At 57.8% G+C, this 14,460-nt stretch overlaps 4 protein-coding genes across 9 annotated transcripts in view; 2 read left to right on the top strand and 2 right to left on the bottom strand.

Moving 5' to 3' along the window:
• The first annotated feature begins 74 nt into the window (after positions 1-74).
• On the top strand, positions 75-7,194 carry ANKZF1 (ankyrin repeat and zinc finger peptidyl tRNA hydrolase 1). Of its 3 annotated transcripts, none has more exons than XM_042890558.1 (15): positions 75-241; positions 475-584; positions 1,446-1,548; positions 1,770-1,954; positions 2,197-2,312; positions 2,402-2,555; positions 2,789-3,011; positions 3,156-3,254; positions 3,434-3,616; positions 3,697-3,813; positions 4,745-5,018; positions 5,371-5,482; positions 5,630-5,797; positions 5,905-5,975; positions 6,603-7,194. In XM_042890558.1, exons 1-15 carry the CDS (start codon positions 115-117, stop codon positions 6,721-6,723), a joined length of 2,163 nt encoding a protein of 720 aa, XP_042746492.1. In that variant the 5' UTR covers positions 75-114; the 3' UTR covers positions 6,724-7,194. The 3 variants fall into 3 exon arrangements, with proteins under 3 accessions (XP_042746492.1, XP_042746493.1, XP_042746494.1); XM_042890559.1 differs by having other exon boundaries at positions 76-241; positions 3,458-3,616; XM_042890560.1 differs by lacking the exon at positions 475-584 and having other exon boundaries at positions 77-241.
• Positions 4,764-11,506, bottom strand: GLB1L (galactosidase beta 1 like). 4 transcript variants are annotated; one of them, XM_042890564.1, is made up of 17 exons: positions 11,355-11,506; positions 11,060-11,232; positions 10,826-10,976; positions 10,683-10,743; positions 10,392-10,486; positions 10,138-10,318; positions 9,992-10,050; positions 9,794-9,915; positions 9,626-9,666; positions 9,265-9,383; positions 9,042-9,116; positions 8,875-8,964; positions 8,668-8,781; positions 8,295-8,426; positions 7,852-7,931; positions 7,716-7,793; positions 4,764-4,848 (listed from the first exon to the last, which is right to left on the bottom strand). In XM_042890564.1, exons 1-16 carry the CDS (start codon positions 11,406-11,408, stop codon positions 7,736-7,738), a joined length of 1,605 nt encoding a protein of 534 aa, XP_042746498.1. In that variant the 5' UTR covers positions 11,409-11,506; the 3' UTR covers positions 4,764-4,848; positions 7,716-7,735. The 4 variants fall into 4 exon arrangements, with proteins under 4 accessions (XP_042746498.1, XP_042746495.1, XP_042746496.1 ...); XM_042890563.1 differs by lacking the exon at positions 4,764-4,848 and adding an exon at positions 7,554-7,644; XM_042890561.1 differs by lacking the exon at positions 4,764-4,848 and adding an exon at positions 7,408-7,644 and having other exon boundaries at positions 7,716-7,931.
• Positions 11,507-11,646: 140 nt separating this feature from the next.
• Positions 11,647-13,583, top strand: STK16 (serine/threonine kinase 16). The gene is made up of 7 exons (XM_042890581.1): positions 11,647-11,746; positions 11,936-12,155; positions 12,225-12,358; positions 12,432-12,552; positions 12,634-12,729; positions 12,798-12,919; positions 12,989-13,583. The coding sequence occupies exons 1-7, from the start codon at positions 11,661-11,663 to the stop codon at positions 13,125-13,127; spliced, it is 918 nt and encodes a 305-aa protein (XP_042746515.1). The 5' UTR covers positions 11,647-11,660; the 3' UTR covers positions 13,128-13,583.
• Positions 13,584-14,383: 800 nt separating this feature from the next.
• The window catches only part of TUBA4A (tubulin alpha 4a), a 1,588-nt gene continuing 1,511 nt past the window's right edge, over positions 14,384-14,460 (bottom strand). The window contains exon 3 of the mRNA XM_042890554.1: positions 14,384-14,387. Within this exon, the coding sequence (XP_042746488.1) occupies positions 14,384-14,387 (4 nt within the window). The remainder of the gene's footprint in view (positions 14,388-14,460) is intronic.

The following is a 14,460-nucleotide window of genomic DNA, read 5'->3' as shown; positions in this document are numbered from 1 at the left end:
CCTTGGCTGAGAATACCCCGGCTGCGGCCTGCACTTCCGGTGCCGCAAGGGGGCACTGGGGGATCCGCGTAGGGGCTGCGGCCCGGGCTGGAGCGGGGGGGGGGAGCTGGGCCGATGCCGGCCCCCGAGAACAGGTCGGTTTTCCAGGCTGCCCTGGACCCCGTTCTCCTGCACGGGCTTTCCCTCGTCAGCGGGTTCGCTGCGAATCCCTCTGCTGCCGAGCCAGCGCCTTCAGGGCACGGTGCGTTGTTCTCTGCGGTACGAGGGGGCTGCGTGCCGGGCTGGCATCGGGGAGTGCTGAGCAGCAGAGCTGCCCTGCTGAGTAGGCACCCCTCGGCCTACAGCCATCACCACAGGATCCCCAAGGCTCCCTCTCCTGCCTTGTGCCCCTTGTGCAGCCAGGCAGCGTGGGGTTGAGAGGAGACCCAGGGGGACCCGCTGTTCGTGGTGCTGCACGGTCCTGTCTTCTTTCAGAGAAACCTGCAGCCACCCACGGAGGGGAGAAGGTCGGCACAGTCCCCGAGGTGCCGGAGCGGATGTGCTGCTTAACCTGCGGCCGGGAGTTTTGCAGCCGGGAGGAGCAGGTGAGCAGGCTGTTGTGGCTTGCTGGGTGCTTCTGGGGGTTTCAGCCCCTCACCAGGCTGCTCAGTGACAGCTGCTGCTGGCAGCTTCGTTAGGGCCTTCTCCTGGAGTTCTGCATGTCTGATCCAGGCAGATCAGACAGGACTGTGCCATTTGAGGATAGCCCAGTACGTTTGGTGACGCTTTGTTGGCACCAGGAGGTGCTGTTTCCTCATGATCGTGGTAAAGTCATTCAGACTCTGTACAGTATCACTTGATATATCTTTCACTTGAAGCAACACTACAAGAAAAAGAGGATAGTGCAGATATTCATTCATCTCTTTAAATGCTAGTAGTCCTGAGAGTCACAAGGTGTGATGGATCTCCATCAGGGTGCAGCAGGCTGCACAGATCCAGTTCTTGCAAAGTTTTTCCCATTGTACTCCTTCAAGTTCTTACAGTGTTTTCTTTAAAGAGAGCAACTCCATCCATCTTTCCTATTGTAAAATTGAAAGGATCTCCATATGAGAACTTCTTAATGCAGATTTGGACAAAGGCAAGGCCGTGCAGGAGGTGCTGCTACTGAATGAGAGCTGTCTGTGGACTGCTCTTTTCTGGTGACTCAGCTGAGTTTGTCCTGCAGCCATGGGATTTGTGCCGCGCAGCAAAGGCCTGAAGGCCGAGCTGCACATGGAGCACAGCGCAGTGCAGGCCTGGGTCTGTTTAGGTTAATGGCTAACTGGCTCTGCCTGATGTAATGTGATTTTCTTCTCAGGATCACTGCAGCCCCAGAATTGGTGTGGCTGCTGGAGTCTGTCAGCATGGAGTCTTTGGTAGGGGTGGAACACTGGGACCCTGCTAGCTCACTCTTCTTCCCTTCACAGACTGAGCACTACCGACTTGACTGGCATCGCTTCAACCTGAAGCAGCGACTCCAAGGCCGCCAGGCGCTGACGGTAGAAGAATTTGAGGAGAAGAGCAGAGCAGGTGAGGAATGGGGCTGCCTCAGCAGGACACAGAGACTTCTAGTGACTTTGCTATTCTGTCTAGGAGTGAAGCCTCCAGGTGCCTGTAGATGTTCACAGTCTTTTTCATCTGTCTGATACGTCAGGGCTGTGGGCTGATCCCTGGAGCCACCTGCAAAGTTTCGGGTAGGCTGTTTGTTGATCTTTGTTTTGCTCCATTGCCCCATTTTCTCTTCCCTGCAGGTGATATTTCCAGCATCTCAGGGTCTGATTCAGAGAGCTCTGATGCAAGCAGTGAGTCAGAATCACCTTCCCCTGCCAGCAACAGCCCTTCCACCGCCCAGCGTCCCCGCTCCCATAAGGTGCTGCTCCGCAATGCAAGGGGACAGTTCATTTCTGCCTATCGCTGCATACTGAGCACTGGGAAGGCAAGTCATAGTCCAGTTTGTTGGGAACGGGGACCCAGAGAAGAGGGGTGGCACTTGCATGCAGACATCTGTCTGAAAGTCTCTGGGGCCTCTTGAGGGGAATGAAGAAGCTGCAGCTGAGATGCCCCCAGCAGTGTGACTAGGACTGTATATATGCCAGAAGGGGAAGTGTCCTTTGTCTTGGGGACAGCAAGGAGTAGTGGGTGATCCCATAGATGCTAGCAGGAGTGTTTGTGTCTCAGGGTGGCAGCAAGGAGCCCATGGAGTTGATAACCTCACTGCAGAGCCTCAGTGCAAGCACATGCTGGGTTGTGCTGATGATGGGCGGTGGGCACTTTGCAGGAGCTGTGTTCCGTGGGTGAGTACAAGGGCACAAGGCTGAAGTTGTTTCTGTGGGTAGGGACAAGCAATGGCTAGCTGTTGTATGGGCCCTTCCCTTCTCTGTAGCTCCCAGGTACAGGAACACAAGACCTTCCACCGCTACACTGTGCGAGCCCGGCGGGGCACAGCCCAGAGCCTACGGGATGCCCAGACTCCAGGATCAGCACCCAGATCAGCAGGAGCCTCCCTGCGACGTTACAACGAAGCTGCACTGCTTAAGGTGAGAACAGACCACAGGCTTGGGTTTTCAGTAGGGAAACCAGTTTTCAGCTGGTCATAACCAGCTCTGTGTGATGATGCCATGCCACTGTTGGAGTTCATATGCAGGCTATGAGTTCCAGAACAGAATCAGGATCCAATTTAGGCTGCCGTGTCTTGAATCTGCCTGTTCCAGGGCTGCTGGTGCCCACGCTGTGCATTCAGGACTCCATGGAACCTTCCTTTCTTCCCCAGGATATTCAGGACTTGTTGGCAGCTTGGGCACAGCACCTCAAGGAAGCTCAGCGCATCTTTCTCCGAGCCCCTCGTCACAACCGGGCGCTGCTCTTTGATAGCAGGAACCCCCACCTCAGCCGGGGAGACCCCCGTGTCTGCCACATCCCCCTCAGCACACGCAGGGCCACCCTGAGGGAGGTGCTCCGAGTCCATGCTGTGCTGTCCAGTCTGCAGGTGTTTGGTGAGTTGGCCTGGCCCTGGTGCCCCAACACCTGTGGTCGGTGCAGGTGAGGTGGCGTGGTCCCTCATGTAACTCTGGAGTGCTGGGCACATCTAGTGGTTCTCCTGTTCTCCATCCCTGGGCAATGACACCCTTGATGTATAGGGAAGGACACCCCACTGGAGGACATCACTGGGTCCCCACGAAAAGTCTGGCAGAAGAAGCAGCGGGCAGCTGAGATGGATTCCTTGCAGATGGACACAGGTAGTGAATTCAAACGTGGGGGGGTGGTCAGGTGTTACCCGGGGATGAGATTTACAGCCCTACAACAGGGCAGAATGCTGTAGCGGGGACTCTGCAGAGAGTGGCTTCCTGCTGAGTAGAAGGGAAAGGTGTGCTTATCTGAAAGCCCCAAATAATTCATGCTCTGTGTGGGGTTTCAGCCCCTGTCCTTTCTCCCTCATCAGCCCCAGAGGAGGAGGAGGTAGAAGAGGAGGAAGAGACTCCAGCAGGGGAACTGGAAACTGTGGAAGTGACACTGGGGACCTTGGACCTCCGGGAGTTTGAAGTGATGCCCAAGAGAAACCGCAAAAGGTGGAAGAAGAGAAATAAAAAGATGGAGAATGGTGAGAGGGAAGATATTGGGGAAGGGACTGCCACGCCTGAGGTGCTGGCTAGGCTTCCTCACCCCCTGGTCCCACTGCAGGGCTCCATGCTGAAGAGACAGGATGCTGTGGAACCCAGGATGGGCAGCCCAGCCTGGAGCTGGTTACAGAGCTGCAGGGGAAGTCTGGGGCTGAACCCTTTCCTTGGGAGATTGCAGGTGAGCAGAGCTGAGAGCCTGGCCAGATGAGCACCTGCTCTGTGTGCTGGGTACTTTGCAGTTGGGGTGAAGAGCAAATTGTTGTGCAGGTACATTGAACAGTTAAGTGTCAGGGTGGCTGTAATGTAGCCACATGCCTTCAGGCATGCGGTGTGTGCAGAACAGTAACTGAACCATAGTGTTTCTACCTGGATAGATAAGACTAGAGAGCAGCAGAGATTTTTGCTGTGACAGCAGGCCTGGGATGCTGCAGGCAAGCAACTGGCCTGCTCATTGGAGAATACAAGCTGATGGGAGAGGGGAAGGTATCCAGGGACACCAGTTCCATTACCCTAGATCCTGTTCTGTAAGGCAGACAGCACCTGGTTAAGCCAGGCTGCTGCATGAGGTTGGGATAGGTTTTGTGTCAGTAGAGGACATGCCTGCTGTCAACAGAGTCACGGTACACTGTCACAGATGCTGAAGTGCTGGTACCCATGTAATGCTATAATAGGATGGAAAGTACTGCAGTAATAGTGGGGTGGCAAAGTCTTTGGCTGCAGCAAATGAGAATGAGCCCAAATGCAGCAGCCATGGGTGCAGAAATGAAGGAAAAGAGCTGCTTACCTTTGGAAGGCCTCAGGGATGTAGAGATCTCCTGCAAGAGATTCCCCTCACCTCCACTGCCCACCCTTAAAAGAGGTCTGGGAAGGGATGGATCCTGGCTCCCCCACTTCCAGTCACTCAATGCACTGCATGCAGCTGAGCTTTCTTGGGTTGGCCCTGCCTTCCCACCAGGTGCTCCATCACGGGTTCAAGGCCATGACTTAGCATTTCTGCTACATACCCACATCCAACTATCAGGATAGTGCTTTAACAGCGATATGTTGGTTTCCCAGTCAGCCAAATGGTCCTGTACCATCAGACTTCCCCTCTTGTTCTTCTCTCACAGGAGACCCTCAGATCCAGCTCCGCGATGCCCTGTTCACAGCCTGCAAGACCGGGGATGTGGGGACACTGCAGCACCTCCTGGGTGATCCGGAGAGCAGGGGCCCACTGGGGGACAGCAAGGATGGGGATGATGAACAACCCCTGCATCTGCCCCACTCCCTGCTCAATAAGCCTGTGGATGAGCATGGCTTCACCCTGCTTCATGTGGCTGCACGTGCAGGGAGGGCTGAGGCTGTGTATCTGCTGCTGGAAGCAGGGGCTGACCCTGCACTCAGGTATGGCCACGGGCATCCAGCAGTTGACAGCCACTGTTACGGGAGTCCAGCAACTCCCTCCTGTTGCAGTTATGTGAGGCTGATACCAGCCTTGTCATGGGGCAGCTGAGGTTGGTCAGGACCGCTGGGTTTATTTCTAGTTAATTCAGAGGTTTGGGGTGAGATTACCCTTTGAAATGCAAGGAGAGGATTTGGGGGATTGTGGTGTCGGAGTATGCAACCTTCCCCTCCTTGGCTCTAATACTCTGGTCTGATATACTTCCATTAGACACACCTTCAAGGAGTCACTGGGCTCACAGCCCAAGGAGAAGCAGTGATACCTTAATGTTGAGCTGCTCTTTTCACCTTGCAGAGACAGACAGGAGAGAACCCCTTACTGCGTCTCTGCTGACAAGCCAACACGCAATGCCTTCCGCAAATTCATGGTAGACCACCCAGATAAGTACGACTACAGCCGTGCCAAGGTGGGTGCCTGCCCTCTGCCCTTGCCTTCTGGGGACCCCAAGCAAAGTGGCCCTCAGCCACACTCCAGCATCCTGCTCTTGCCTCCTCATGCCTTTATCCCTTACTCTGAGGGAGATGCTGACTGCCCCCTGCCCATACTACCCCAGGTACCTGGCCCTCTAACTCAGGAGATGGAAGCCAAAAAGCTGGAGAAAAAGCGGGCACAGAAAGCCCAGCGGAAGCAGCGGGAGCAGGCACAGCGGGAGGAGCGGCAGCGCTTGGAGCAGGAGGAAGAGGAGAAGCAGCAGTTTGCAGCCTTGTCTGATAGAGAGAAGGTAAGGCCTCGCACATGGGAGAGGAACCAGCCTGGCTGGGCCAGTACTGATGCAGTGAGCTCTGGCTCAGCACACCTTGGGGGCTGACCTAACTCTCTGCTCCCCAGAGGGCCCTAGCTGCAGAGCGGAGACTGGCTGAACAGATGAAGAATGGCAGCACAGCTCTTTCCAACATCAGGTAACAGCCCACATAACATGGCTATTGTGAGGTGACAGAGGGAGAATGCTGCCAATGCTGGCCAGAAGTGTTCCCTTTAATCAGAGGCTGTCCCTCACTATTAGCATATGCAGATGAACTCCTTGCATCAGCACAGCTGTTCCCTGCTGTTCTTATTCCAGTCCTCATTTCCAGTCTAAAGCTATTCCTGTCCCTCCTATTCCCAGCAGTTTATCCATCCCCTTCAAACATTTTGTCAAGACAGCTTTGTCCACTTGCAGCCAGATCTGTGGCAAACCAAGCCTTCAGCCTCTCCTGTGACTTTCTGACCCCAGCTGCAGTATCCTTCCCTGTGCCACCCCACAAGCTTGTGGGCGGTCAGATCTACACATAGTAGTCTGGGATATGCTAAAAAAACCACAGACGGGGCCAAAGTCCCATGTTCAGCCTGCCTTGAGGTACCTCATGTACTCCCATGCTGCATCAGCTCCAGGGGGGTGTGCCTTGGTGAGGCTGCTAGGTTAGCCCTGTACTAGTGTGAGCACCTGCTCCCTTATGTCACAGCTGCTACTCAGCCACTGTATGAACCTGTTCTCCCTTCTCCAAGTGTCCCCTTCACTCAAGGCCACTTCTGTTCTTTCCCTGCAGCCGTTGCTGGTACTGTGGAGAGTCCCTGCTGGGCCGGATCCCATTCCATTACCTTGATTTCTCCTTCTGCTCCACGGCCTGTCTGCAAACCCACCGTCGGGCCCAGGCCAAGCACACATAAGGCTGGGGGATGCCATCATCAGCCAGGGACCCATGTGGTAGAGACATGGCTAAGCACTGGCTGTGCAGCTACAGAGAGTCTGTAGAGCAGTGCTGGTAGGTAAGGGGGACTGAGCTGGTCATATCACTCTCTGCAGCAGTTTTCACAAAACTGGGCAGCTGCAGCATAAGTGTAACTCAAGGTATGTTACACAAGGCCTGCACATATTAGTGCAAAAGACCAAGACTGCTCTGTAGTCTGGTTCTAGCTAGGAAGTCCTACTGCCTGCTTTTCTGATGGGTGCCTTGTAGGCTGCTGATCCTGATCTGCACAAACCCTGTAGCCTTGAGCCCCCACGCCTGGAGGTACCTTCTCACCTGTATCTTGCCCTTTCCTCTCCTGGAAGCCACTGAGTCTCAGCCACATAATGTTAACAACTACCTCCTCTGCCTGCATTGTCAATAAAGAGGTGCCTTCAACCCCTTCTAGGTATATAAGCATTGAAACTATTTGAGATAAGTTCAAGTATTGATGGAAAACAAGCTGATTCTGGGCTCCTTTCCTAGTAAAGAGCCTGCCTGGTTCCAAAGCAGCCAACTTCGGCTGTCCCTGCAGGGCTGTGCCTTTTTCCTAAGCACCAACCAGACCCATAGTGCTTCACCAGCCCCCTGCAATCCCTGCAGGCATAGTGAGAAGCAGTGACAGTGCCTGGCAGTCCTGTGTTTATTTTTTGTCCAGGGGGCTATGGCTGAGGGTCCTGTTGAAAAGGGGTTGGTCAAGGAAGAGCAGGAAGGGGTTGAGGGGTGCCCCCTCTAGCTCCAGCACCGTGATGTTGTTGGGGCAGCCAACACACAGTATCGAGCCAGGCACAAAGAGGGTTTGCTGCGGTCCTTGATGGGGCCAGTACCGGCCCAGATTGAAGCCATTTATCCACAGCTGACCCTGGGAGATGGAGATAAGACTGAGCCATGCTCTCCACCCTCATTCCCCCTCCTAACTCTGCACAGGCTTACCTTGCTCCAACCTGGGAATTTCACAAAGGTGTCCCAGGCAATGCCAGGGGTCTCAAAGGTCCCTGTGTAGAAGGCTGGCCCTGCTCTGCCCCTGCAGCTTGATTTAGGCAGGGCAGCATGGGGCCAGCCCTGCTGGATGGCAGCATCTATGGCCAAGGGGTAGATGAGCCACTTGCTGAGTGGTCTGGAGTCCAAGGAGAGGTTCCCCAGCAAGCCCTGAAGTGGAGCAGAAGGAAAAATGGGGAAGCAGGGTTTGCCCTAGGCAGAAAGATGTCGCATGCAGCCCAAGCATGCATCTCCCCCTTAGCAGTGGAGATGGGATCCCCTCAGACAGGCTGCATGGCCTTGGCTGCCACAGCAGCAGGAAAGGGGGATGCCAATCTCACTGCTTTATCCTAAAGTGTTTGCCACCTGCCCAGGGCTAAGCCAGTGGGTGTGTGGATAAGAAGGGGATGGTGCGGGATTAACCAGGTAGCAGGGTTTGAGATGTTCTCACCATGGCTGAGGGCAAGGGAGGGTGTTTGGCCGCATGTGCCCACGCCATTTGCATGGAGCAGCCCTGAGGCTCTCTTTCCTCACCTTGAAGTCACTGAAGTTTGCCCCGAAGCTGATCCTGCCCATGTTCTCCAGGAGTACATCCAACGTGTCCCCTGCCTTGCCTTTCACATGCAGTTCTGTCTGACCGTCCCGCTCCAGCGTTCCCTGGTACTCCTGCAGCCACAGGGTCAGTGTTGCCCCACTACATCCCAGTCCCACGCTCTGTCTCACCACCATAAGCACTGCTAGCAGCAGCCTGCTAGTGTAGCATTCCACTGCCTTCTCCACACCAGAGCAGACACAAATGGGCCAGCGGAGTGCCCTCAGGGCTTCAATGAGGCTCTCAGTCAGTGTGCTGCCCCAATCCCCATCACAGCACATCTCTCCCAAGAAGCAGGCACCCCTGCTCTCTCACCTTCTGCAGCATCACGTAGCCACGATCACAGATGCTACGAGGAGGAGCGCTCAGCACGGCTGGGGCCAGGATGTCACGGGGCAGCTGTGTGCGGTACAGCATGAAGCCGTGGGCCTGTCAGGCAGCACAGAAAGAGAAGTAGGGCTGGTAATGAGTCCCATTCTTCTACCCTAGAACGTCTCCTCAAGTAACCTTCAGGGCACCCACCTGCTTTACTGCCTCAAAGATGAGTGGGAACTCACTCTGGATGGGCCCAGAGGGGGACAGTACATCCAAGACATCCAGGAGATCAGCATACTGCAAAGACAGGGATGGGAGCTGGGCAGCCAGGCAAGGCCAGGCAGGACAGCACAAACCTCGAGGCGGGCATTCACCTTGTGCAGAGTCACCCAACCGTAGGCATACTTGGGGGTGGGGGGTGGCATCGGGCCCACTGGCAGGGGCTGAAACTGAACAGCAGACTGTCAGGTGCCCCACAGGGCTAAGGCTTCCCCTAGAATAAGTGCAGACATGGCCCTGCCCAGCCCCTCTCTGCTCCTTCTTCCTAGGACAAGCAGCAGAACCCAGCACTGCCCCTCCTCCTGTCAGGCTCAGTACCTTGCTGATGACTGTGCGGATGGCAAACAGCTTCTCCGTGGGGTCTCCAGCCTCTGAGAGTGGTGCATCATAGTCATAACTGGTAGTCACTGGTTTGTACTGGCCCTTGAAGTCAGCTCCTGGCCAAGGAAGTGATGGGAGCTGCAGGGAGAGCCTAGCACCTGGATACCAGCTCTACACTGGAGGCAATACAATTAATAGGGAGCATGACCCAGAACTACTCAGGGATTAAAGGAGCCCTCTGGAGTACAAGCTGGGGTGCAGCATCGAAAACCTCCCCCCTAGGACAGAGAAGCAGCCTGGAAAAGGCTCCCAGATGCAAAGAGTCCTGCTGCATGTCCTCCTTCAGTCTCCCACTCACCGCTCCAGTAGGCAAAGTTGGTGCCCCCGTGGAACATGTACCTGTGTAACAGCCCAGAGAGCAGTCAGCACCCACATGGCCTGGACCACCCTGCTGCCCCCCAACCATCTCTAAAACCAATAGAGGAGGGGTCTGGTAGCCAGGCCATGCCCTAAGTTGGCTACTTGCATGTTGACGTTGGCTCCCAGCTGCAGCATATCGGTGAGTCCCTGAGCCACCAGTGTGGCACTGGTGCTGGCATGCGGGCCCCCCCAGTAGTCCAGCCAGCCCACGTAGTATTCAGAGTTCACCTGGGGAAGCCAGGGGCTGTCACCTGCTGGAGATGGGGTGACACACCCCACACCACCCTCTCACATGGTGCCTCACCAGCGGTCCCCTTGGCTCAATGCGGCGCTGGGCACCAAATGCTTCCGTCACATTGGAGTCTACAAGGGGAAAAGAAGTCAGGCTGGAGCAGAAAGGGGGAGAGGACATCTGCCCCCATCTCATCTGCTCCTTCCCCTTGGCGGCACCTGGCCCAAAGTCAACAGTGGCATAGAGCCCCTGCAGGGTGCCACAGCGCAGCTCCTCCATCTGTGCACCATCAGTGGTGAAGAGCAGCACCTCAGGGCCCAGCAGTGCCCGGAAGGTGCCCAGCAGGTGCTGCAGGTAGCTGAGGTCACAGGCATAGTAGCTCCCATATTCATTCTCCACCTGCAAATCAGGCACCAGGTGGGATACAGCCATGTCCTGACAGGCACCTGGTGACAGGCCCCACAGCACCCACCTGCACACTGATGATGTTCCCCCCATGCTGGTAGAGCCGTGGCTTAATCTTGGGCAGGAGGACATGGAGCCAGGCATCCACGGCTGCCATGTAGGCTGGGGACAGGGGCAGCTTAGCCCCAACCCTCAGCCACTGGCCCTGCAATGAAAGGGACTGAGGGTGCAGAGGAGGAACTATAGGCTCCCAGAAGAGGGAGAAGCAAATAGAAAAAGTCATGCTTAGGGCTGGGCTGAGCAGCATGCAGGGACTGTCTGAAGGGACACCATGGCCGTGGTCACATGCTGAGCTCACCAGGGTCAGAGGAGCGCAGGATGATGTCTGCTTTCCACAGCAGCCAGGCAGGCAGCCCGCCCTGCAGGAACGTGGAGAGCATCATCAGTGAGCACGAGGCCAGCTGAGCCACCTGGCAGCCCTAGGGCAGGGCCGGGGCTCACCATCTCCCACTCGGCACAGATGTAGGGCCCCGGGCGCAGGATCACCAGCAGCCCCAGCTCTGCAGCCAGGTCCAGGAAGGCTTCCACGTCCCGTTCCCCCGTGAAGTCATACACTCCCGGCTGCGGCTCGTGGTAGTTCCAAGGGACGTAGCTGGGGGGAGAAGGGGATGGCAATCAGAGACAGCCCAAGCTGCGGGGTGTCAGAGCTCCGCACACAGCCTCAGGCTCACTTACACCTGCACGGCATTCAGCCCGGCCATGTAGAGCCGCAGCAGCCGGTCTCGCCAGGCGGGCCGCGGGACGCGAGCGTAGTGCACGCTGCCCGACACGTAGCGGAACGGGGTCCCGTCCTTGCGGAAGCAGTCCCGCTCGAAATCGATCTGGAAAGAGCGCGCCGGGAGGGCGGCCTGCGGGACGGGGGCAGAGCTGGAGGAGGCATCCCCTTCCCGGCCCCAGCGCAGGTCCACGGGGGCCGAAAAGAACGGGACGACCCCGGGACGACCCCAGCCCGTCGCCCTCCCGCACCCACCTCCCTACGCAGCAGCGCAGCCGCCAGCAGCAGCACGAGGGCCAGCAGCCCCATAACCGCGGCTCAGAGGCTGGGGAGACGGCGCAAAGCGACCGAAGAAACTCTCATCCCGCCCGAAGCTCCGCAGCGCTCATAATGACGGCACGGCTCCGAACGGCACCGCCCCGCGGCACCGCCTTCTGCCCCTAGCGGCAGGCCACGCCCACTTCCTATCAGACCACGCCCACTTCGGTGAATCTCCGCCCCCTCGGTGCCGCGGGTGACGCGGCGGTGACGCGCGGCGGCGGGCGATGACGCGCGCGGACGATGGGGCAGGCGCTGTGCGTCTGTTCCCGTGGCACCGTCAGCCTGGGGGGTGCGCGGTACCTCCTGCTGCAGCGCCTGGCCGAGGGGTGCGGCGGGACGGGGGGCTGGGGATATTGGGCACGGGGTGGGATGCCGGGGGCACGGGGGACGTCGGGCATAAGGGGTGGTCGGGGCACGGAGGGGATGGATAGTCAGGACTTCGGGAGAGATGCTCGTGTATGGAGGGGATGTTTGGGCACGGCTGCCATCCCCACACGGCGCTTTGCTCCCTGCAGGGGCTTCAGCTACGTGGACCTGGTGGAGGGGCTGCGGGACGGGCGCTTCTATGCGCTGAAGCGCATCCTGTGCCACGACAAGGAGGACCGGCAGGCCGCCCTGCGCGAAGTGGAGATGCACAACCTCTTCCAACACCCCAACATTCTGCGCCTGGAGGCCCACTGCCTGGTGGAAAAGGGTGCCAAGCACGAGGCCTGGCTGCTCCTGCCCTATGTGAAGGTGAGGGAGTGGCCCCCGGCCTTATGTCACGCAGGGCTGTGGTGATCACCTGCTGTGTATTTTTGCCAGGGGGGGACCCTGTGGAGCGAGGTGGAAGCGCTGCGGGAGAAAGGAACCTTCATGCCAGAGCAGCGCATCCTTCTCATCCTCCATGGCATCTGCAGTGGGCTGCAGGCCATTCACAGCAAGGGCTACGCACACAGGTGGGGTCCTTGGCCAGGGGTGGGGGCAGCAGGCTTCTAGTGGGCGCTTGGTGATGTCCCCTTCCCACTGCAGGGACCTCAAGCCCACCAATGTGCTGCTGGATGAGGATGACCAGCCTATTCTAATGGACCTGGGCTCCATGAACCGGGCCCGCATGGAAGTCACCAACTCTCGGGAGGCCATGGCTGTGCAGGTGGGTGCCCGTGCTGGGATGAGAGGTGGGAGGGAATCGTCCCACTGCCACCAGCCCTGCATCCCCTCTGCCTCTCTGCAGGACTGGGCTGCCCAGCGCTGCACCATCTCCTACCGTGCCCCTGAACTCTTCACGGTGCCCAGCCAGTGCGTCATCGATGAGCGAACGGATATTTGGGTGAGGATGCAGCCCCTCCGCCCCCCAGTGCTGTGGGGTAAGGGGCCACTCTAATAGCCGCACTGCAGTCTCTAGGCTGTGTGCTGTACTGCATGATGTTCGGGGAGGGCCCCTACGATGCCATCTTTCAGAAGGGTGACAGCGTGGCACTGGCGGTGCAGAACCCCATCGCCATCCCCACAACTTCCAGGTGAGGTTCTGGAGATGGGTGGGCCCTGCTCCCCATGGCAGGGCCATGCTGACCCCTCACTCCCTACAGGTACTCAGCTGCCTTGCACCGCCTGCTCTCCTCCATGATGACAGTGAACCCCCAGGAGCGGCCCAACATTGAGGACATCCTACAGCAGCTGGAGGGACTGCAGGCTATGCCTGCCAGCCAGGTCACCACAAGTATCTGAGTGTGGCCCATCGCTGGCCTAGGCTGTATTGGGCTGCCCTGGACCTGCTTTCCCCTACGGCTGCTCCTGAGGGGATTTCTGCACCCCAGGAAGAGTTGCTCTGTGCTGGAGGTGTTTTGGAGTCAGACGTTGTCATTTGGGGGTGTGCGATGCAGTGGTTTGTACCCTGAATGCTGCCGCTGGGGCCTGCATGCAGGCTGCTGGTGTCTGTGTGGCTGCTATGGCCAGCATGGCCCAGCACTAGGTTGCAGGACTGGCACATGTGCCCTGCTGCTGAGGGCAAGGCCTCGCTGCCCTCTCTGAGCCCACAGGGCAGCAGGTATGTCCTGCCCTGGGGTATGGCTGCAGCCGGGCCCGGCCTTGTGCTGTGGAGCAAGGCAGGGGCAGGCTGGGCTCAGCGCCCGCTGCCCTGGCACCCACATTGCCTTGTGTTTTGAATAAAGGTGTTCTTGCGGAGATGTGCACGGTGTCCTCTGTCCTGCTGGACATGGGGTGAGCGGTGCACACAGCTGGGACCAAGCAGCCAGGCACAGCCAGGCATTGCTGAAGGGGAATGGTGGGGGAGGACAGCTCCACGGCTCCATGCAGCTGCAGCATTAGTGTTAAGCAGAGAAAGTTAATCTCTGGCCCCAGTGTGACAAATCCGTCTGTGGTCACAGCTAAGCCCTGCTGTGCAGCACCGCTGTGCAGGCTCTCGGGGGCAGTGCAGTGCAGGAAAGGGGCTCACGCAGCACGCACTGCACAAGGCACAGGCAGAGCCCAGCACCTGGGTGCAAAGGGCAGCAGCTCTGCTGCAGGGGGACAAAGACAGCCTTGGGATGGCACTATGAGCAGCTGGAGGGGTGTAGCAGACACACAGCAGTTGGGCTGCCCGCAGCAGGGAAACAGAGAGGTAGCCAAGTGGTTTCAAAGGGAGCATTCCCCTCCTTTAATCCTCTCACCACAACACAGTAGTAAAACAGCCACAGGGATCCGTGCCACGCCAGATGCCCTCACAATGTGCATCCACTGCACTGCAGAGCTGGGACATGCCCTGGGCTTTTCCCAATGCTCCAAGCACTCATCTTTCTGATAAGCCCACCTACCCAACTGGCTGTACACATGAAGATGTTTCAGCAGCCACAGTTTTCCCTGCTCAGGCTGAATCTGCTCCTCAGGACTCCAAGAAGGATGCAGGGTTATCCACATGAGGAGGCAGTACCCACCCTGCCTGGATGGTGAGCAGTGTGGGATGAGCACTGCAGTCCCAGGGTCTCTTACCTGTGCGAGGAGCAAGCTGGAGCTGGAGCAGGAGCAGAGCACGCAGGGAGGAAGCATAGCAGCAGCAGCAGCA

Source organism: Lagopus leucura, unplaced genomic scaffold, assembly GCF_019238085.1.
Source record: "Lagopus leucura isolate 7727_CA_CO unplaced genomic scaffold, USGS_WTPT01 Super-Scaffold_100266, whole genome shotgun sequence".
Classification (NCBI taxonomy): Eukaryota; Metazoa; Chordata; class Aves; order Galliformes; family Phasianidae; genus Lagopus; species Lagopus leucura.
This window is presented reverse-complemented; position numbering and strand designations above follow the sequence as displayed.